Here is a 24459-nt window from a genome sequence, read left to right as displayed (position 1 = left end):
GCTGTTTAATGATGGAGATACAAAAGATAGAGACAAATGAGGATAGATTGTTTAAGAAGGAACTGCAGATGATGGAATATCGAAGGCAGACAAAAATGCTGGAGAAACTCAGCCAGTGAGGCAGCATCTATGGAGCGACGCAAATAGGCAACGTTTCGGGTCGAAAACCTTCTTTAGACTGATCTGATTCTTCAGAGGATAGATTTCCTTTTACACAGAATTTGGCGCAATGCCAGTCTTTAACAGGGGAGTCCTTAACATGTAAAACAAATTAGTGTGACTTGGGAATATTTTATATCTGAATATTTATTGCTTGATGGAATTGAGACATTAATTGATACTTGACGAAGGATTTGCAGATTTAATTTGACATTGTAAAGACCAAGGATCACTGAATATTTTTTCTGAATAGTGGAATGCTATCCATTATAATTAGATCAATGTCGACGTTATTTAGATGTGGCAAAATCGTCTTCAAATTCAGAATGACATTTCAAAATGAAAGCTAATCAGCAAAAAGTTCAGGAACTTTAGGCTTCCCTTCAAGCTGTCAACATATTGATATACTCATGTGCTTTTTGACCCTTTTGATCATTTGTTCAGAGTATTTTAAATTGGTAGGTGTTGGAATTGTGGAAGATGCCTCTTTTAAATTAACCTAAGGCAAAGATGTATTTGTCCAATTAGTGTAAGTGGTTGTATCATCATTCGTAATGACATAATTATATTCTCCATGGTTCCAGAGACACGGCTTTGGAGACCGAGGGGAACACTATCTCTCGCTGACTTGATTAACATACATTAATTGTGTTTAATTGGCACAATTATAATGTGGTGAGTGGTAACAAATCACTCCACTAATGGGCTGTGACCATTTGCCCAGATGGCATGAATACATGATGCCACTGAATCCACCATCCACACATTATTACTACAGGCTAAAACCATGTCTGAATGTTAAAGGTGAATGAATACTTCAGATTTAACTTGTTTTAAAATGAAAACGTTACAAGATTGAAGCCGTACGTTTGCCAGGGATTGGGAGTTGGTCAAGTGCCAGACATCTTTAAGAAGGAATGAATAGTGTCTCAAATAGGATTTAAAAGAACGCCTCGTTGGAGGTTAATTGCCGTGGAGATTTCTCACTCGTTGATGGATCAACAGCATCATGTACAGCTCCCAGCATGATATTTACATCTGTTTGGGAAAAACCCCCCAACATTAATCCATTGCCTGTCAGGACAAGTGAAATGATGAAAATTATTTTGGTTTTCACAATTACAAACTAATTGACAGCACCATTTTAAACTTGCCTCTGGAATGGCTGTAAGCACTAGATCAAGTGATAAAGGTAAGTAAACATCATTTTCTTTGAAAAATAGTTACATCACAAAAGTTAAAGTAGAGACATGTGGTGAATTTGCCAACTTTGTTTAAGTTGTGGGAAAGTCGAATTGATGCTTTTATTATACTTTTAATCACCTGGCCTCATCTCCTTGTGAACAGACAAACAAACAAAAAAATCAACAAGATTGCAGCTATCAATTTATTTCTTATTCAATGGTTTAGTTTAATTATGTTCATCCTGATTTCAGTGCTAATCTAAATGCTTCCATGGATTGCAATAGGGGCTGTCCACTCCATGCCCGATACACTGCCACGTTGAGGAATGAACCGTGGAAGGAGGAGCAATAATGGAGGACACTCGCAGAGCATCTGCCTCCAAATGAAGCTTTTCACTCTCTTTCCTTTCCCCTGTCCCTTCCAGCCAACTTCCTCCCTCCAGCTTCACATTTCACTCCTTGTCTCTCCTTGACTGACACCATTTTGTCCCCTTTTCACCTTACTCCACCCATCCACCACTCAAACCTCCCTCACCTGTACCCACCTATCACCTGCCAGGTTTTCTCCCATCTCTTTTCCAGCTTTCTCTCCCTGCTCCAATGAGTTTGTGGAATGTTCCTAACATGAAATCTTTCCTGCCCATTCCCTCCCTAGATGCTGCTTGACCCGCTGAGTTCTTCCAGCACTTGATGCTTTGCTCGAGATTAGAGCAGAGGAATCTACGATACAGGTGCACAGTTCCCTGAAGGTGGCATCACAGGTAGATCGGATGGTCAAGAAGGCTTTTTGTACATTGGCCTTCAGCACTCAGGGTATTGAGTATCGATGTTGGATGGGTGAGGCCTTATTTGGAAGTATTGTGTTCAGTTTTGGTCACCTTACGTTAGGAAGGATATCTAGAAGCTGGAAAGAATGCAGAGAAGATTTACGAGGAAGTTGCCAGGGCCTGGGTTATAGGGAGAATTTGGGCAAGCGAGGACTTTAATCTTTGGAACCCAGGAGGCTAAGGGGTGATCTTATAGAGGTGCATAACATTATGATGGGAATTGATAGGATGAATGCAAAGTATTTTACCTAGGTAGGTAGGACAATCAAAAACCAGCCTTAAGCTGAGATTTAATAGGAACTTGAGGGGCAACCTTTTCACCTAGAGGGTAGTGGGTATATGGAATAAACTGCCTGAGGAGATAGTTGAGGCAGGTGCAATAATAACATTTAAAAGACACTTGGACGGGTATATGGGTAGGATGGTTTAAAGGTACATAAACAAAATGCAGGCAAATGGAACAAGCCTATATTTAGCAGCTTGGTTGGCATGACAAGGCCTGTTTCTGTGCTGTATAACTCTATCTGCTTTTTTTTTCTTTGTGCATTATTTATCTGGTTGTCAATCCATTGGCAGGTTACCAATATTATTTGAAAGAGAGTCTACCCTTTCTTGTGAGTAAGGGAATAGTGAAAAGTGATCTGAACATAGAAGTGGTCAAATGTTTCTAAAATGCAGGACCCCCCTCACATTGTAGCAGTTCAGGTCATGAGAATTCACTCGTATGGAATCCATGATTCACTATCAGAATACCACTATCTGAATCAAATTAAACTATTTGCTTTGTGTACGAAGGAACTGCAGATGCTGGTTCAACCTGAAAATAGACACAAAAGCTGGAGTAACTCAGCTGGAGTGACGTCTTCAGACTGAAGAAGGGTCTGGTCCCGAAACGTCACCCATTCCTTCTCTCCAGAAATGCTGCCAGTCCCGCTGAGTTACTCCAGCTTTTTGTGTCGATAAACTATTTATTTTGTTTGATAGACCATTGAGAAATTTACCAATGTTAATTTGGCATCTGCTCAGCTCAGTGTTTATAATTGATTAAAATGAGACGCTTGTTAAATCAGAACAATCCTTACTGCCTATATCAGTAAGGTTAATAATATTTCATTCCCTGCAGTATTTAAATCCAGCACCGACAGGAAAGTCAATTATAAATTGTAGAGAATTTCATTTTGGTTTTTGCCTTCCATGGAGGTCAAAGTAGTTGTATTTAACTCCTCCCAACTTGTTTGACTCAAGGGAGACTTTTATGCAGATTTATCCATTTTAATGAATAATTTGTGATCAAAATTTGCATATTTTACATACTAATTAACTGCACTAAAATGTTTTGTACAATAGGAAATGGGAGGAAATATTATCAAAGAACATTGCCAGCTATATTATATAATGAAAGGGAAAAATAGTGGGAGGAATCTGTGCATCCCTTGAATGCCAGATGCTGGGGAGGGTGGGTTGGGGTGAAGTTAAAGCTGAACCAAGAATACTGGAAGTGGATCGGATGGATAGGAGGAAGGTTAGGATGTTGCCCATTCTCAGGCCTTGATCCCAGATCTGATCCCAGGGTCCAGAAGTCTCTGTATAAGTCTTACAGCAGGTCCATCAGCTGGCAGACAGTGCTATAAATGTCTCCACCCATTGATGTGCATCACTGCTGTGATTGTCCACTTTCACTTGTTAGATATTCCGAGCCTTTGAAAAATCTCACTGCCAAAGTAAAAATTGCAATATAGCTGCGATGTACTTGGACTAATTGATTTTTGTTTTTGTAATTACTTTTATAATTTTTTTTAAATGTTCATGTTAGTGAAATTGTTCTCAATTTAACCCCTTCCGCCAATACTCTCCTCACTCATGCAATTTCAAATGCTCGTCCATTCTAAACATTCACCTTGAAAAGTCACGTTAATGACTATTAATGGGATCCATCACAAGCTTGGGGGTCAAGAAAAGAGCGTTCACGTCACGACCCTGTTTCCACCAATCTTTCCGCCACCATGCACCACCAAGAAGCGCAAGATGCCATGTATGCAGATGCCGAGATGTGTGTTCAACTCTGGCTGAATAATTTCTTATCTTGTGATGTGGACTCGATAAGAAGATCACAAGCTTGAACCTTTGGTCTCAATAGCTTCTGTGTTTATAACTATCCATGCCACTAAGCTGCTTTCTATACGTGTCATGTAGAATTCATTAAATCACCTACAGTATGCTGCAGGCTTTCTTGGCTGGACCAGAAGAAAGCTTATCAGTAAAAGTATTATGTTTCATGTGTAATTAATGCTTCTACAACTTTTATACAATCGTCAAGTGCTTGCGGTTAAAAGCATGTTACCAGAAAATAGATGCAGAGAGGGCTTGACTTTAGACTTTAAAGATACAGTGCGGAAACAGGTCCTTCGGCCTACTGGGTCCACACCGACCAGCGATCATACTAAAACTACCCTACATACTAGGGACAATTATACAACTTATCGAAGCCAATTAACCTACAAACCTGGGCGTCTTTGGAATGTGGGAAGAAACCTTTGGCATTTTTATTTCAAACTGACATTTGAATGATTCTTGTACTGTGATGCCTGCAAAATAAAATGTGGATAGCAGATTAGGAGAATACTAATGTAATCTTTCTTTCCGGAGGAAATATAATCATGATATTTTGTCACTTATCCCTTGTCTTTCTCACACATTGTGGTAGAAAAACCGGACGCCAAATGCATGTGGCTAATCTGTCTCTCTCCTATTCTCCTGCTAGCATGGGGCAAACAAATTGAAAGCGGGGCACGTATTATAGTGTAATTTCTAATCTCATTACTTCCAACAGAGTAACACCAATCAACAAACTAACCTAGTGACAATAATCCTGTGAGAATATTCACAAAATCCCATCTCAGGATTCTCTAGTTAGTTTTAATCGCTTTGAAATTGGCAGTGAGATTACCGCGATTGAGTTACAGCAAAAAAATGTCACGAGTTTACCGGATTTCCCGAGTACCTACCGTTAGCAATACGAGCCGCTACGAGACGTCCATGAACTCCTACGGACCCGCTACGGACATTCTCCGATTTCAAATCAGGGGAAAACTTGGGAGAACTCTTGAATTACCTCGTACAGTGGGACAGGCCCTTTAAGACTACAAATGCTGTTGGAACAGCTAACCAGGAATGATATTTCAAGTTAATTAGTAGGTCAGAATTAGAAATTAGTGTTCAAAATGTAAACATATAATTCTTAAACTGAGCTGGGAACATTGTCCTTCAGAGAAAGCACGATCCTTGTGAGGAATTACGTCTTACATTGGGAAATGTAAAGATGTCACTGGATGGATGAATTAGGCTGGGTTGAATGATCTTTATTAAGTATAATTATCTTTTTATTTCATAATAGCAAACCAATTATGAAAAGTTGAAATCTCGATTCCCTTGATAAGATAAAACCCGGTTCCTTTGAGTTCAACCCAAACATTAGATTAAAATTCCTTACCTCTGCACCAATTACTGTGTAGGAAGGAACTGCAGATGCTGGTTTAAACCGAAGATAGAAACGTAATGCTGGAGTAACTCAGCGGGACAGACAGCATCTCTGGAGAAAAGGAACAGGTGACGTTTCGGGTCGAGACCCTTCTTCAGACTGGTGGTAGCGAGACTGGGTTAAAACGTGGTCATAGAGTCGGAGAGGAATCACAGGAGGAATCACAGAGGGGGAGCAGTGAGATAGGGTTTTGCAGAACTCGCGTTGGAGAGAGGAGGAGAACTTCTTCAAAGTAAGCATTCCTTGAGGAGATTTCGCAATGGAGTAGATGAAATGTGAAGGAAGGAACTGCAAGTGCTGGTTTAAACCAAAGATGGACACAAAAAGTTGGAGTAATTCAGCAGGTCAGACAGCATCTCTGGAGAAAAAGAATAGGTGATGTTTCAGGCCAAGACACTTCTTCAGACTGTTAATGGAAAAATATTTTGCCCTATGTTAAATATTATCTGGCATCAGGACAAACAATGAGATGAATGGTATGAAATGATATAGTGGAACCTTCCAAATCAAGTATTGGGGCATGCAATGATATTGCCAATTGCAGAAAGGTTGCAGTTATTTTAACCTTGTAGGAATAACAAAATGAACATGTGCTGAACATTAACAAAACTAATGTGAGTGAGAAATTTTCCACTCAAGAAGTTAGCTTAAAATTGGGCCCCCAATCATTTCCTTCACATTAATAACTATTTAATATGTTTATATAAATATGAATAAATGTTATTGTTTAATTCAGTTGGGAGCTCTCTTGAAAGAATGCTCTTGCAACTTTGAACCTTTGCACAAGGGTATTTGGAGGCAATAAATACTGACTATGTTTAGGAAGGAACTGCAGTTGCTGGTTTACACAGAAGATAGACACAAAATGCTGGAGTAATTCAGCAGGCCTGACAGCATCTCTGGAGAGAAGGAATGGGTGATGTTTCGGGTCGGCTCTGAAAAAACATCACCCAGTAAATACTGATTCTGATTTCAACTTCTATATCCAGAGTTGAAATAAATAGATGTAAACATTTTTTAAATTTTCACATTTTTGTATTTACAATTTCTATGTATTGCAGTCATTTGTCATTTAAGTTTAGCTGGAGCTTTCAGAACAGCCATTTCCAAACATTTGAGTGATGAAAAATATTCAGAGAGTGCCCTCTGGTGTGTATTTTGTGAAGTGTTTTGGAGGATGTATAATAAAACTCCAACAATCTGCGATTCAATTATTTGGTCCTCCTGATGCTTCTCTATCCGGCTCACCGTGTGCTGATCCTTTTAATAAATCAGAAACCTTGTACTTGTGCTCCCTGTAAACTCTGGTGTGGGTCCTTGGTGCCCATGCTCTCTGTAACACACTGGCACCGGTTCCTCTGTTCTCTTTTATACACTGGGGCATGAGTTTCCATGACCCTTATAACATACTAGTGTGGCGTGTCGAGCTACTTTGGTCTCGAACCGTTGTTTGTCGAGCTCGAACACTCGCGTGGACCTGATCAATGCCGACCTGGGCAGGGCCGTTGGTTTTGCACGCGCAAAGGACCATGCTGTGTAAGTTAAAATATTAAAAACTGAGAGTTCGTACAAATTCAAGTTCAAGTGAGTTTATTGTCATGTGTCCCTGTATTGGACAATGAAATTCTTGCTTTGCTTCAGCACAACAGAACATAGTAGGCATTAACTACAAAACAGATCAGTGTGTCCATATACCATTATATACATATATACACACATGAATAAATAAACTGATAAAGTGCAAATAACAGATAATGGGTTATTAATGTTCAGAGTTTTGTCCGAGCCAGGTTTAATAGCCTGATGGTTGTGGGGAAGTAGCTATTCCTGAACCTGGTTGTTGCAGTCTTCAGGCTACGTCTGAAGGTAGCAGGGAGATCAGTGTGTGGCCAGGATGGTGTGGGTCTTTGATGATACTGCCAGACTTTTTGAGGCAGCAACTGCGATAGATCCCCTCGATGGAAGGAAGGTCAGAGCCGATGATGGACTGGGCAGTGTTTATTACTTTTTGTAGTCTTTTCCTCGCCAGGGCGCACAAGTTGCCGAACCAAGCCACGATGCAACCGGTCAGCATGTTCTCTACTGTGCACCTGTAGAAGTTAGAGAGAGTCCTCCTTGACAAACCGACTCTCTGAAATCTTCTCAGGACGTAGAGGCGCTGATGTGCTTTTTTGATAATTGCATCAGTGTTCTCGAACCAGGAAAGATCTTCAGAGATGTGCACGCCCAGGAATTTGAAGCTCTTGACCCCTTCAAACATCGACCGGTTGATATAAACAGGGCTGTGGGTCCCCATCCTACTCCTTCCAAAGTCTACAATCAGTTCCTTGGTTTTGCTGGTGTTGAGGGCCAGGTTATTGTGCTAGCACCATATGGACAGTTGCTCGATCTCTCTTCAATACTCTGACTCAACCCCATCTGTGATACATCCCACAACAGTGGTGTCGTCAGCGAACTTGATGATGGAGTTCGCACTATGATCGGCTACGCAGTCATGAGTATAGAGTGAATACAGCAGGGGGGCTGAGCACACAGCCTTGAGGTGCTCCCATGCTGATTGTTATCGATCTGACACATTTCCACCAATACGAACAGACTGTGGTCTGTGAATGAGGAAGTCGAGGATCCAATTGCAGAGGGATGAGTAGAGACCCAGTTCTGCGAGTTTGGTAACCAGCTTGGAGGGGATGATAGTATTAAATGCCGAGCTGTAATCAATGATTAACAGCCTGACATATGAGTTTTTGTTGTCCAAGTGGTCCAGAGCGGAGTGGAGGGCCAGCGAGATCGCATCCACCGTTGATCTGTTGTGGCGATAAGCGAACTGCAGTGGTTCCAGGTTTTTGTCGAGGTAGGAATTGATTTGCTCCATGATCAATCTCTCAAAGCACTTATCACAGGCGTTAGTGACACAGGTCGATAGTCATTGAGGCACGTTACTTTGCTCTTCTTGGGCACTGGTATAATTGATGCCCTTTTGAAGCAGGTGGGAACCTCAGACCTTAGAAGTGAGAGGTTGAAAATGTCCGTAAAAACTCCAGCCAGTTGGTCCGCACAGGTTTTTAGAATATGGCCGGGTACACCATCAGGTCCAGACGCTTTCCAAGGGTTCACCCCTCTGAAGGATTTCCTGACGTGACTGAGACTGAAATACCATCACAGCGTATGGGGGCTCGGGAAGGCACATTACTATTCTCCCTATCAAAGCGTGCGTAAAACGCATTGAGCTCATCAGGGAGTGATGTTTCGCCGACATTCGATCTGCCTCCTGATTTCGCCTTGTAGGAGGTGATTGCATTCAGGCCCCGCCACAGCTGCCGAACATCTGTCTCATCCTCCAGCTTGGAGCAGAAGTCCCTTTTGGCCTTTATGATGGCCTTACCAAGGTCGTATCTGGACTTCTTGTAGACCACTGTTTCATCAGACATGAATGCCCAGTGTCTGGTCTTCAGAAGAATGCTGATCTCAAAGTTCATCCTAGGTTTCTTATTGGGAAACACTGGGAAGGTTTTGGTGGGGATGCAGTCCTCCACACATTTCTTAATTAAATCTGTAATGACTGTGTGTATTTGTTCAAGTCCATTGCCGAGTCCTTGAACAATGCCCAGTCTACAGACTCCAAACAGTCCTGTAGTTGTTCCTCTGTTCCCTCCCCCCCGACCAGCTCTGTACTGTCCTCACCTCTGGGGGTGCGCTCTTTAATTGCTGCCTGTGGACAGGAAGAAGCAGCACCGCGGTATGGTCGGATTTAACGAAGTGAGGGCGAGGGATAGAGCGGTAGGCATTCTTGATGGTGGTGTAGCAGTGGTCGAGGGTGTTTGGTCCTCTGGTGCAGCAGGAAACATGTTGGTGGAAGTTAGGGAGTGATTTCTTTAGGTTTGCCTTCTTGAAGTCCCCAGCAATGGTGGTAAATGCCTCGGGGTAAGACGACTGGTGTTTGTTGACCACGGTGTGCAACTCCTCCAGTGCCAGACGGACGTCTGCCTGGGGTGGGATGTAGACCGCGGTCAGGATAATGGAGGAGAATTCCCTCGGAAGGTAGAAGGGACGGCACTTCACCGCCAGATGTTCGAGGTGTGGAGAGCAGGAGTTGGACAGGACTGCCACGTCTGAGCACCAGGCAGAGTTGACCATGAGGCAGACGCCCCCTCCTCTCCCTTTCCCAGATGCCAGTGTATGGTCCATACAGTGGATGGAGAACCCTTCAGGCTGGACCGCTGAGTCTGGGGAACTGGTGGTGAGCCATGTCTCTGTGAAACAGAACACAGAGCATTCCCTCAGCTCCCTTTGATAAAGCAGTCTTGCTCTTAAGTCCTCCAACGCGTGGACTTCGACAGTGGTGACCCCAGACGATCCAAAACGGCATGTTTTAGATTTCATCATGCCTGGAGAAGTCAATGCAGATCAGCAGAATGCAGTTTCACTCAAACTGCCCACCTTCTGGACCCCAGGTGTGGTTTGAACAAGCAGAAGCCCAATTCCACATCCGCCAGATAACTGCCGATGTCACCAAGTACTACTACGTGGTGGGTGCGCTGGACCAGGACACCGCCGGGCGCCTGATCCATTACGTTCATCAGCCACCAGCCGACGACAAGCACGAAGGCATCAAAACATTCCTCAAGGAAACCTCGGTCTCAGCCGCCATGACAGGGCGGCAAAACTCTTGCACATGGATGGCCCAGGTGACTGCAAACCATCCGTGCTCATGAACGAAACGCTCGCCCTGATGGATGGGCACGACCTGCGTCCTTTTCGAACAGGTCTTCCTCGAGCAGATGCCTGCGATTTCACCGCCCCCCGACGGCTGGCAGCCCGTGCGCACGTGCTGTGGCAGGCCAAACAGTAGGGTGGAGCCACCATCAGTCGGGTGGCGGCTGTGCCTCGGCTGGTCATACGGGCGATCCCTGCCTCTACAGAAGGAGCGGCAGTGATGTCGGCCACGAGCGGCGCCCGCAAGGACAAGTGGTGCTACTACCACCAAAGATGGGGCTCCAAGGCCCACTGATGCCGTCCACACTGCACACATCCAGGAGCTGTATCAGTTAAAATATTAAAAACTGAGAGTTCATACAACGCGTGGACCTCTACACTAGAACCCTTATTTCCACCCCTTGAGCTATTGTTCCCACATTCCCGTTAACACCTCAGTACTCTTGTGGCTTTCAACCTTTACACAAGATGGCAACATGATACCTCTTTAAACTCACTGGGACCCTGGACCCCACATTCATGTACACCCAATGGCCCGTGGTGTGCTCCACATTTCCTTGATTATCAGTGCTTTTGACATCTCTTCCATTTATTTCTCCTAAGCACAGTCCATATCTTTAATTTCCCTTTCCCCTGATTCTCAGTCTTAAGAAGGGTCTCAACCCGAAACATCACCTATTCCTTTTCTCCAGCGATGCTGCCTGACCCACTGAGTTACTCCAGTTTTTTGTGTCTGTTGTCTGTTTAAACCAGCATCTGCAGTGCCTCCTCTCAACACACTGGGACCCTGACTCCGGCACTTGCTCCCTTTAAGTTCAAGTTCAAGTTACATTTATTGTCACATGCACCAATTGGTGCAGTGAGATTTGAATTACCATAAAGCCATTTGAATAAAAAGAATCCAACACACGATAGAATTTAACATGAACATCCCCCACACAGCTGAATCAACGTTTCCCACTGTGAGGGAAGGCAAGAAAGTTCAGTCAACTTCCTCTTCGTTCACCCGTGGTCAGGGCCTTTGAGCCCTCCGCAGTCGCCGCTACGGGCGGCCCAACGTTCAGGCCCTCTCGCCAGGATGATCGGAACTCCAGCGTTGGAACGGACGAACACTCTCAGTGGCTTGGAGTATCCGAATCGGCCACTTCCTACCAGAGACCGCGGCTCTCGAAGTCCACAGGCCGAGCTTCAATGCTGGCGACCCTCGGCAAAGATTCCAGGACTCCATGATGTTAATGTCAGCGCCGCCCGCGGCTGGAAGCTCCGCAAACCACAGCTCCACGGTGCTAAACAGCAGTCCCAATGCTCCGGAGCATCAACACGGCGATCCCCGGTAAGGCCTAACCCCGATGGTAATTCAGTGCTGCACCGCTGCTGAAGCTCTGGCCGGTCTCTGGCAGGAAAGACCACGGCAATCCAGATGGCAGGCCGCGAGGGGGGGTCGAAGATGCGACTTGGAGAAAAGGCGTATCCTCGACAAGGAAGTGACTGAGAAACAGTTTCCCCCTTCCCCCCCCCCACCATCCCCACATAAAAAAGACTAAGAAACCTCCGATAACATATTTTTAAACAGACTAAAAATAACTAAAAGGGTGAAATGACAAACAGACTACTGGCGAGGCTGCCGCGCGCGGCGCCACCTGATGACGAACGCAGTGATTTAATGGAAAATATGTATTAAAGTGTGATAGGAATCTGAAGAGGAAAAAAATAGTTAAGACCACAGTTGGAACCTTGAAGACTGAAAAGGGTGAATTTATTATGGGGAACAAGGAAATGGCAGATGAGTTGAACAGGTACTTTGGATCCGTCTTCACTTAGGAGGACACAGACAATTTTCCTGATGTACTAGTGGCCAGAGGATCTGGGGTGACGGAAGGAACTGAAATAACTCCTAATTAGGCAGGAAATGGTGCTGGGTAGACTGATGGGACTGAATGCTGATGAATCCTTAGGGCCTGATGGTCTGCATCAAAGAGTACTTAAGGAAGTGGCTTAAGTACCCTGGGATGCATTTTTTGGGAAGTGGCTCTAGAGATCGTGGACGCATTGGTGATCATTTTCCAATGTTTTATAGATTCAGGATCAGTTCCTGTGGATTGGAGGGTAGCTAATATTATCCCACTTTTTAAGAAAGGCAGGAGAGATAAAATAGGGAATTATAGACCAGTTAGCCTGACATCGGTGGTGGGGGAAGATGCTGGAGTCAATCATAAAATATGAAATTGCGGCACATTTGGATAGCAGTAACAGGATCAGCATGAATTTACGAAGGGGAAATCATGCTTGACCAATCTTCTGGAATTTTTTGAGGATGTAATAGGAAAATGGACAAGGGAGAACCAGTCGATGTAGTGTACCTTGACTTTCAGAAAGCTTTTGATAAGGTCCCACAAAGGAGATTAGTGGGCAAAATTAGGGCACATGGTATTGGGGGTAGAGTGTTGACATGGATAGAAAATTGTTTGGCAGACAGGAAGCAAAGAGTAAGGATTAACGGGTCCCTTTCAGAATGGCAGGCAGTGACTTGTGGGGTACCGCAGGGCTCGGTGCTGGGACCACAGCTATTTACAATATATATTAATGATTTAGATGAAGGGATAACAAGTAACATTACCAAATTTGCAGATGACACAAAGCTGGGTGGCAGTGTGAACTGTGAGGAGGATGCTATGAGAATGCAGGGTGACTTGGACAGGTTGGGTGAGTGGGCAGATGCATGGCAGATGCAGTTTAATGTGGATAAATGTGAGGTTATCCACTTTGGTTGCAAAAACCGGAAGGCAGATTATTAACTAAATGATGTCAAATTGGGAAAAGGGGAAGTACAATGGGATCAGGGGGCCCTTGTTCATCAGTCAATGAAAGTACGCATGCAGGTACAGCAGGCAGTGAAGAAAGTGAATGGCATGTTGGTTGGCCTTCATAACAAGAGGAGTTAAGTATAGGAGCATAGAGGTCCTTCTGCAGCTGTACTGGCCCCTAGTGAGACCACACCTGGAGTATTGTGTGCAGTTTTTGTCCCCTAATTTGAGGAAGGACATTCTTGCTATTGAGGGAGTGCAGCGTAGGATCACAAGGTTAATTCTCGGGATGGCGGGACTGTCATATGCTGAGAGAATGGAGCGGCTGGGCTTGTATACTCTGGAATTTAGAAGGATGAGAGGCAATCTCATTGAAACATAAGATTATTAAGGGTTTGGACGCTAGAGGCAGGAAACGTCCCCGATGATGGGGGAGTCCAGAACCAGGGGCCACAGTTTAAGAATAAGGGGTAAGCCATTTAGAACGGATGAGTAAACACTTTTTCACACAGAGAGTGGTGAGTCTGTGGAATTCTCTGCCTCAGAGGGTGGTGGAGGCCGGTTCTCTGGATACTTTCAAGAGAGAGCTAGATAGAGCTCTTAAAGATGGCGGAGTAAAGGGATATGGGGGGAAGGCAGGAACGGGGTACTGATTGTGGATGATCAGCCATGATCACATTGAATGGCAGTGCCGAATGGCCTACTCCTGCACCTATTGTCTATTGTCTATATCTAAAATAAAAGTGAATTCATAGCATGTGGAATAATAATTGGATGAACATCCACTTTGCCTAAAATCTGCCTGGCCAGCACCACCAATGTCCATGTGTCAGATGAATGGAGTTCAACTCTATGTACTGCCTAGAAATTCACCCCTAGACAAATCACATTAAAGATGTGACATAGTAATGACAGCACATTGTATACTGCAACTGAGATATTTCAAAGGCAATCTACCGCCTCCACCTATCACATTTATTGCTGGTAAACGGATTGGATTTCTGGGTAATCCACCTTCTTTAGCCCACGTTGGAGAGACTGAATCAATCTAGCGGATCTTCTGCCCCATCCTCACACATCCATCTATTCTTCCAAAGTCTGGAAAATCTGCCAATGTTTGTATGAATAGAAACATAGAAAATAGGTACAGGAGTAGGCCATTCAGCCCTTCGAGCCAGCACCGCCATTCAATATGATCATGGCTGATCATCGAAAATCAGTACCCCGTTCTGGCTTTTTCCCCATATCCCTTGATTCCCTTAGCCCTAAGAGCCAAATCTAACTCTCTCTTGAACACATCCAGTGAATTGGCCTCCACTGCCTTCTGTGGCAGTGAATTCCACAGATTGAACTTAGTGACTGAGCAAACACAACCTCTGAGGTAGAGAATTCCTAAGATGTACCACCTCTGGATGAAGAAATCCCTTCTCAACTCAGTCTCAGTTATCTGGGATCTAGACTCTCTGAACCAAGGTAAAGATCCCCATCCTATCTATTACAAAGGGGAAGTGACCTCTGATAAACTTATGAGAGGTTTTAGAGTTGGTGATAAACAGAGAGAATAGAGTGGGACCAATAGATGTCATGTATAGATTATCCTAAGGTGTTTAACAACATGAAACACAAAAGACAGATTTGCCCTCATTCGTCGTATTGGAGGTAATTGAAACATTGATGGAGGATAGTACAATTAGCAAAAAAAACAAGTAAGGAAAAGGGACAAACTGAAATGGATGGGAAGCAGCAAAGATCAGTGTCAGGACCACAGTTATTTTGCAATTGATATTAATGGTTCCGAAGGAGGAAATGACTGAATTTGTAGATGAAAGAAAAGTAAGGCAAGGCTAGCCATGGGGACGATACAACCATTTTACGGGGAGATATTGACAGGTTAACTGTGTAGAAAAATAATTGGCAAATAATTGGAGTACAATTTGGGGAAAATGTGGAGTTATTCATTTTGAAAAGTAGATTATTTTTATTTAAGTCTCGTAAGACTGCAAGATGCTGCAGCACTAAATAGTTGGTGTCCTTATACATGAATCACAGAGAGCAAATGTTCCATTGCAACATATAATTGGTAAAGAAAAGAGCATGCTTACATGGGCGTTGGAGGATAAGAGTACGGAAGTCTTACTGCAATGCAGAAGTGAGACCATACCTTAGAGTCATAGAGAGTCACAGAGTGATACAGTGTGGAAACAGGCCCTTCGGCCCAACTTGTCCACTCCAGCCAACAATGTCCCAGGTACACTAGTCCCACTTGCCTGCGCTTGGTCCATATCTCTCCAAATCTGCCCTATCCATGTACCTGTCTAACCGTCTCATAAACGATGGGATAGTCCCAGCCTCAACCTCCTCCTCAGGCAGTTTGTTCCATACACCCACCACCCTTTGTGTGAAAAAGTTACCCCTCAGATTCCTATTAAATCTTTTCCCCTTCTTGAACCTATGTCCTCTGGTCCTTGATTCCCCTACTCTAGCCAAGAGATTCTGTGCAGCTAAACCTTCTGAGCAGTAAACAATCTCGGACATCTTTACTTTACACTTTAGATTTCAGAGATTCGGCGCGGAAACATGCCCTTTGGACCACTGAGTCCGCGCCGACCAGCGATCACCTCGTACACTAATACTATCCTACACATTAGGGACAATTTGCAATTTTACCGAAGCCAATCAACGTACAAACCTGCACGTCTTTGGAGTGTGGAAGGAAACAGGAGCACCCGGAGAACTATCGGTACCGACTGGCTATCTACCAGCATACACAACAATTCTCCAACCGGGCACTGAGAAAGAAATTCTCCCAAGTTTGTTAGCCCTTGCTGTCTCCTCCCCTTCCTATCAAAGATCTTTGCTTCCTATCTCTCCCTCAGCCCTCGGGCTCCTCCTCCTCCTTTTTCTTTTCTTCTCCCCGCCCCCATCAGTCTGAAGCAAAGATTATAGAGATCTTTGGTCTGAAGAAGGGTTTCGGCCGAAACGTTGCCTATTTCCTTCGCTCCATAGATGCTGCTGCACCCGCTGAGTTTCTCCAGCATTTTTGTGCACTCGGAAAAAACCTGCACAGGATGGAGGGTCCGAAGTTCATTTAAAGCGGAGATGAGGAAGAGTTTCTTCTCAAAGTATTTTAATCCCTTATGAATCCAGGCCCCAAAAAAACTGTGGAGGCTGAATCCTTGAATATATTCAAACCAGAGGTAGATTTTTAATTAGTAAATGAATCTAAACGGTGCTGGCTCGAAGGGCCGAATGGCCTACTCTTGCATCTATTTTCTATGTTTATAAAACACCATCTGCACCTCCTTCCTACGCTCAGAATCAGATTGTCAATCATTGCCCTGCACCAGTGGTGTGCTGTGTTGGGGGCGAGGTTGGGTTTCATCACATGCTTGCCGGGTAGAGGCAGATAGACCGATGTCGCTGTAGACAGCCGCCTCTCTGACAAACTCTGCTCGCTGAGTTCTCCCCCCAGGCTAGTTTCCCACGGTGGTGATTCGCAGCCGAGTTCAGAGAATAGTCCAGCGGCGGATGTCCGGCCTCGTGTTTGGAAAAGGTATGTGTGGGTTATTGTTGAAACGAGGAACTGTACATACTGGTTTACAGAGAAAAAACACACACACACAAAGTGCTGGAGTAACTCAGCGGGTCAGGCAGCATCACTGGAGAATGTGGATAGGTGAGGTTCCGAGTCGGGGCCCTTCTTCTGGGGGAAGGGGCTGAGTTACTACAGTACTTTGAGTTATGTATTATTCTTGGTTGCTTAAATGCACAACATCTAATAGCGAACTGAAACTCGGGAAGTGGGGCTGTCTTCTCTCGCTTTGCATTGGGGGAAAGAAAGTCAGTACTTTCGCTTTCAGTTCCGTCCCATTACCTTGGTTCAGGTGTATCTGATATCGACCCTGCCTGGAACTGCGGTGAAACTGACATCGGCTGTGAAACCGCGGACATAATCTGTACAGGAAACAGCTTGGCCTGTTCTTGTTGGAGCGGTAGGTTGATCCCCGAGTGTCCAGTTGCTCTCCAAATCTACTCCACCTCGGGTCAAATACATCTGGCGTTCGAGAATTACTTTATCGCGATGCTTTTCCTGCCCCACCACCTCCTCCCCCACCTCATTCAAAACTATTGTAACAACTAACATTTATATGTAGGAAAGAGCTGCAGATGCTGGTTTACACCGATGATAGACACAGAATGCTGGGTTGTAAACTAACATAGAATGCTGCCCCGTTATGAGTAAGCCTTGTGAATCCCACCACAAAACAGGGATGAACTGCTTTCTCCAGTGTTGTGTTGGAGACTGGACTCGTTTCTGGGAATTGACCCGTGCCATGACCTGGGTAACCAAGGTCTCCCACCTATGCTCTCTGTAGCCCCAGGTGACTTCAGAATGACCGTGCCAGTTTATAGGGACATGCAGAGAGAAATTGTGTCAATTGACCTGTAAGCCCTATACCATTACACCTTGTCAAGCAATTTTAAGCCAATTCCACAGTCTATGTTTTAGCAATGAGAATTTTGAGTAGGATAATGCAAAATCAAAGATAGACACAAATGCTGGAGTAACTCAACCGGTCAGGTAACATCTCTGGAGAAAAAGAACGGATGATATTTTGGGTTGGAATTGAAGAAGGGTTCTGACCTGAAACGTCACCTGTTCCCCTTCTCCAGAAGATACTACTTGACCCGGTGAGTTGCTCCAGCACTTGGCGTCTATCTTTGGTATAAACCAGCATCTACAGTTCCTTCCTTCACACAAAAGAAAAACAAACATCTTTGCAATGTGTTTCAGTGAGGTGACTTGGTAATTCAGTTGCTCCAGCCTCAGTTCCTTCACTCTGCCTTTTGGCTATTGAACTTGTCTCCATTGTTCAGGAGTGCCATGGTACACACTGTTGAAGGCCTTAAACAGGAATGTTAATTACTTTAGTTGGACTGGCATCTTCATCACCTTTTATCTATGAACAGCAATTGTGATAAAGTCACAAAGTTCTGGAGTAACTCAGCAGGTCAGGTAGGTCATGGACAACGCAGATAGGTGATGTTTCAAGTTGAAACCATATTTCAGACTGAATTCTGGAGTCTCGAGAAGAGTCCTGACCTGAAACGTCACCTGTTCATGTTCTCCGTGGATGCTGCCTGACTTTCAAGTTTCACCAGAACTTTGTGTCTTTTTTGTAAACCATCATTTGCAGTTCTTTGTTTTGACAGTTGTGGAAAAAGTGCCAGTTTAAAGCAACTTTTATTTATTTTGCAAAATGTTAAATTTAGATTTAGTTTATGCCAGAATTATACCCTGAATCAGTTTCTCAGCAGTGGTGTCATCAAATCACTGGTCAATTCTACTGGTCCTGCAACACCCACTGTTGCTTCGGCTGTGAAACTAGTCCAGCCCTTGGGGCCCTTTGGTAAAATGACAGATGAAGCTCTATTGCCTGTTAATGCTTGGAATAAGAGATACAAGTGCATTTAACATTCTTGCATGCTGTGATAATTACCAGTTCCTTAATTTAGTGATTTTTAAAATTAATTTAAAAAAGGCAGTTCTACTGATCGCTTTACAGCAGGGTGTCATTTTCATCTAAATATAAGATATTTAAAAAAAAATTACTATTGAATTATTTAATGAATGTATTAATATCCCTCCCTCTCTCCCCCCCCCCCCCCCCCCCCCCCCCCCCCCCCCCCCCCCCCCTCCCATTCCTCCCATGGGAGTGAGGCTTTCACACACAGGCTTTAGGTGCTCTCAATGTCTATGCCGAACAGATGCCAAGATAAGTGTAGGTTTTATTTTATGCTGGTCTAAACCAAAGATAGATACAAATTGCTGGAGTAACTCAGCAGGACAGGCAATATCTCTGGAGAGAAGGAATTGGTAATCTCATACCGATTATTTTATATCTTATGTTCCCAGATTTTTTAATCCAAGGGAAAATTAATCTTTACTCAAAACCCCTGAGTTTAATACACCTCAATTAATTTGCTCCACAATCTCCTCCATTCCAAAAACATCCCCAGCTTCTCTAAGAAGCAGTAGGTGGTGAGAGGGTAGGGAGCTGCACGGTGACCGAGCGCATCCTGGCAGTGGTGGTGGCCTGAAGGAAGCCCTGTCCCCATGGGGGCTACAACGTCAACCAGACGGTGCGGCAGCTGGTGAAGAAGGGCCCACTGGTGCACTGACAGCAGGTGCATCGGCACCTAGGTTTAAGGTGAAACAACACAAAATGCTGTCGTAACTCAGCAGACTGAATCAGTGTGAATAAATGTCTCTATACCAATCCATGTTCTCCAGAGAGCGAACTACTTCATCCACTTTATTTGTGTCCTTTCATGCATTAACCATCATCTACAGTTCTTTGTTTCAATTGCATACAATGATAATGCCTTACTTGGCTAGAGTGGACAATCTGCAATAACTGACACCACCCCTACCCTCCTTCCTCCCCCATGGTACTACGGTAGTTTTAGTATTTAACTGCATACACTTTCAAATGCTGAGTGGAATAGCTACTGAGGGTTTTGTAACGGAATTACACAAACAAAATGGTCATCTACTAGATATGAATTGTCAAATGTTAATTTACATCAAAATATAAATTGGTCAGGTGTGGTTTAAGGAAAACAATAAAAATAAGACTTAAATTGTTCATGAATGTTTGTATTAAACAATGGATCCAAATGATTACTATCTTCAATTGTGAGTGGGAGAGTAAACCACCTATCCTTGCAAACGTCCTACTTTGACCATGTATTTTTTTTAATCCCTAACGCAAACATGTGCAAAATTGTTGCATTTGAAATATATTCTAACAAATAAATGGTGTTAGATTTTCTTTCAGAATGACCACTGAACTACAATATGCGTTTGACCAATACAAGAAATTTTATGAAGATTCAGCTTTGGTGCACAATGGGATTTGCCATGATAAAAAGTTAAAAGAAGAAATCAAACATTGGTTAATAACAAGGGGTGCAGATTTGGCCAAACTATCGGTTGACGTGCATGACATTATTGGCAAATCCCTGCGCAGGTCAGGGAATTACCCAAATATCTTGAAGAAGCTGATTGGGGCTTTTGAATTATTGGAATTGGCCGCTGTTAACCTGATTCTATTCCCATGGCGAAAAGAGTTCAAAACAATAAAAGTAAGTCTGTTATTAAATTATACTTTGCCAGTTAAGTTGTCCTGCAAACACATTGAAATGCTATGTTCAACAGACATTCCTATTTGCATTATGCCTTAATTGCATGCTATGCCTTCTAAAGAAGGGTTTCGACCCGAAATGTTGCCTACATCCTTCGCCCCATAGATGCTGCCTCACCCGCTGAGTTTCTCCAGCATTTTTGTCTACCTTCGATTTTCCAGCATCTACAGTTCCTTCTTAAACTGTACCTTTATGTGTAAGTTTAAAATGGAGGTACTTTTAATTAGGGTGGCGCTGTGGTGCAATTGTAGAATTGCTGTCTTATAGCACCAGAGACCTGGGTTCGATTCCGATTATGGGTGCTGTCTGTAGGGAGTTTGTACATTCTCCCTTTGATCACGTGGGTTTTCCCGGGATGATCCGGTTTCCTCCCACGCTCCAAAGACATTCAGGTTTGTAGGTTAATTGGCTATGGCAAAGATTGTAAAATTGTCCTGAGTGTGTAGGGTAATAATAATAATAATACATTTTATTTGTGTAGCGCTTTTCAAGGACTCAATCGCTTAAAGGATAGTGCTAATGTATGGGGATTGCTGGTTGTCGTGGACTCGGTGGGCTGAAGGCCCTGTTTATGCCCTGTATCTCCACACTAAACTAATTATTGACCAATTTGTATCTATATGGGCAAGTGGTGGAAAGTTCTTTGGAGTGCAGAAGGTTAAGGGGGGACTTGATAGAGGTCTTTAAAATGTTGAGAGGGATAGACAGAGTTGACATGAATAAGCTTTTCCCATTGATAGTAGGGAAGATTCAAACAAGAGGACATGACTTGAGAATTAAGGGACAGAAGTTTAGGGGTAACATGAGGGGGCACCTATTTACTCAGAGTGGTAGCTGTGTGGAATGAGCTTCCAGTGGAAGTGGTGGAGGCAGGTTCGATTTTATCATTTAAAAATAAGTTGGATAGGTATATGGACGGGAAAGGAATGGAGGGTTATGGGCTGAGTGCAGGTAGATGGGACTAGGGGAAAATAAGTGTTCGGCACGGACTTGAAGGGCCGAGATGGCCTGTTTTCCGTGCTGTAATTGTTATATGTTTCAGTCATATCTATACCCATCCTCTTTCCCAAAATCTTTTTTTGTCTTAAGACTTGTTCAGGAGCCTATCTGTACCACATAAAACCTGCAATCTGCCATGAAGACCTTGGAAGAATTTTTAAGAAAATGGGCTATGTGCAAAAGGATAACCTTGAACTTGAAATGAAGGACCTTCCAGATTGTTTGCAGTTGATTAGTCTGGCGTTTAACTTATTCGTTGCAAGAATTGAATGTGAAATCTTGTCGGAAATAGTTGGAAACCTTGATCACTTTTACAAGGTTTCAGTCAGAGAATTGTTTTATCAAAGAATGTTAATGATCAGTGTTGACGCCTGTGTGGAGAAACTAAACCTGACCTATTCTGCTGCTGCCACCCAGAGAGAAAATCAATTAAAAAAAACACGCATATCCGTTTCCAGCGGAGAAAATATCGATGTTGATTTAATACCTAATTTGAGTGCAAATAATCTGACAAGACCTCCTCTCGAGAGGGAATACAATGGAAGTGCAGCCCATTCATCGTCAACAAGAATGCTCAGGTCTTCTAGCCGTGACCAGGATAAGGATGATACTTGCAGCTGGCACATGGTTGGAATCCCTGATACTGATTGCATTTATTCTGGAAATATTAAGGACGGCGAATTTGAGGAATCTCAAGAACTAGCGAATGACAAGCCTGAGCATAATTCTGTTAGTAGCCGTAGTATAGTTGGAAATATTTTAGACCCGAAAGGCTACAAAATGCACACCTGCCTTGTTGAAGGAGAATCCATTCACTACTGCTGTGAAACATGTTGTACAGCCCATACTCATTCATGTGACAATTTTAAAAATTGTGCAGGTCATACCATCAAATATCTTGACGCTCTAAACACTGTTCACCCCCAACAGGCTGAAGCTGCATGTGATGCTGTTCCATGGTCATATGCAGACGTATTAAAAAGGGATCCTGCATGTATGCTCTGTAGAAGTCCACCAAAGCAGACGTGTCCTGGATGTGGCATATTTCTGTGTAAACTCTGTGGTTTCAAATGGATGTTGAAATGTAAAAAATGTGACATAATGCTTGAGAAATTGTACCCTGATTTTTGATATGAATCACTGGGTTACGGTGAAAGCTGAATAGCTTACAAAGTAATTTTACATGGAGACATAAAATAGAGACCAAATAATCGAGCAAAAACAAAACGCTGGAGGAATTCAGCAAGTCCAGTAGTGCATCCAGTCGGGACCCTTCTTTAGACTCCTGACCTGAAATGTTGCCTGTCCATTCCCTCCACAGGTGCTGCTAAGTTCCTTCTGTGCTTTGTTTTTGATAGTAATTTTATGGTGGATTTAAAATCATTGATCTATTTGTAAAGTTATCGCTGTGAAATCATTTTGTTTGTATACCCTGATTTTTCTTATAAGAATTGTGTCTGATCAAATGTACTATACTGGAGAAAATCTGCCATTTTGTATTAAGTTGTTTGAATCTGAATGTGCTTGACATTGTGATGTGCACAGTAAAATTATACATGTTGTAATGTCAGCTCTTTGGGTAAGTTCGGTGAAGAAAGTTAATAAACCTACAGACTTTTTCTGCTCTAAGGTCAATTCTGGTTATTTAAAATTTCACAAATGTAAACAGATGGGTGTGTGTGAGTGCAATAGTTACGTACACAAGCAATGCTAGTGTAAGGACATATTTTGTGCTGAGTTGAGCTTCCAAGAAAGGACACTGTTGGCCTAAAAAAATATTGCTTTTAGATAAAAGTCCGGATTGCATAACTTGGTACCTGATCATTGCAATGGTGATGATACTTCATTATCACATGTAACTAGGTACAGAGGAAATTCTTTGGTTTTGCATACAATGTACACAAGAGTTACCACAAAGGTGTCGACAAAGTTACAAAAAGTACTCTTAAAGTAATGTTGGTTCCTCCTTCGCCCCAGGTCCCCCTTAGTTCTCAGCACTCCCCCATCTCTCCCCCCCCCACCCCCCACGGTGAGAAAGGCATGTCTGACAGTAGCATCTAACTCACTTCCATTCAGACTGGCTCCATCGGCATTCCTGGTGTGTTTACGCAGTTATGCCCAAGGATCTGACATTTCTGTGTACTATCATCGAATGTCTTCTGAGTTGCCACAGTTCATCTGTTCCTGAAACTCATGCTTACTAGTATCAACATTCATACATTTTGAGAGTAAATGTGATATTAAGAAGTAAGACTGCTTTCCTTTTGGAAAGAACATTCAGAAGCATTCTGCCGTTTGGTTGAAATCAAAGCTGATCTTTTCTCTCTGCCTGTCATTTTCTGTTCCTAAAACCGCTTGTTTCTCTTTATACATTATAATCATGCTTCTTCTTGTGTATGGCGTGTACAGCCTAAAGTTGTAGGTCAACTTGTTCTATTTGATCTATTTGTTTGTGCGCGCCGGGTTGATTGCATTAGTCGAAACAGGGTGGACCACGTGAAGGTTGCAATCTCCCACCCCATAATCATACTTGAGTGTATTCGGTAACTTCCCCTCTACAGGAAATAGATAATTCTAAAGATTAACAGCACACTGCAGGAAGCAAATTCTTCTCATCTGTCTAGAAAGGCTCTCACCCCAGCCAAGGAATCATCATCTTGCACCTATGTTGTCAAGCCCTTTAGACATTTTGATTCGATTATGTCACCATTCATTCTTCTACTTTCTGTGATAATCCTGGGAACCAGTATGATGAACTTTCATTGCATTCCCTCTATTATTAGTATATCCTTTCTTTCAGGTAAGCAAACCGGACTGGATATGGATATTGCAGTATTAAGTCTTTACTCTTGTGCTTAAATCCTCTTGCAATAAGAGGCAATGTAACAATTGTATTAATTAACTGTTGCAACAGTGCATTAATTTCCTATGCAAGGAAGCAATATCCTGACTAATGAAGGCAAGCTTACCACTCCACCTACTTGCCACTGTCAGGGAGCTATGAACTTGGACCTCAAGATCCCTCT

At 43.3% G+C, this 24459-nt stretch overlaps 1 protein-coding gene across 4 annotated transcripts; it reads left to right on the top strand.

Annotated features, from left to right (window-relative positions):
• The first annotated feature begins 16242 nt into the window (after positions 1-16242).
• spata2l (spermatogenesis associated 2-like) lies at positions 16243-23062 on the top strand. 4 transcript variants are annotated; one of them, XM_055648953.1, is made up of 3 exons: positions 16243-16778; positions 20068-20374; positions 21524-23062. In XM_055648953.1, the coding sequence occupies exons 2-3, from the start codon at positions 20069-20071 to the stop codon at positions 22562-22564; spliced, it is 1347 nt and encodes a 448-aa protein (XP_055504928.1). In that variant the 5' UTR covers positions 16243-16778; position 20068; the 3' UTR covers positions 22565-23062. The 4 variants fall into 4 exon arrangements, with proteins under 4 accessions (XP_055504928.1, XP_055504925.1, XP_055504927.1 ...); XM_055648950.1 differs by having other exon boundaries at positions 16245-16778; positions 20056-20374; XM_055648952.1 differs by lacking the exon at positions 16243-16778 and adding an exon at positions 16785-16901 and having other exon boundaries at positions 20056-20374.
• The last annotated feature ends 1397 nt before the right edge of the window (positions 23063-24459 follow it).

Source organism: Leucoraja erinacea, chromosome 17 (assembly GCF_028641065.1).
Source record: "Leucoraja erinacea ecotype New England chromosome 17, Leri_hhj_1, whole genome shotgun sequence".
Lineage (NCBI taxonomy): Eukaryota > Metazoa > Chordata > Chondrichthyes > Rajiformes > Rajidae > Leucoraja > Leucoraja erinaceus.
This window is presented reverse-complemented; position numbering and strand designations above follow the sequence as displayed.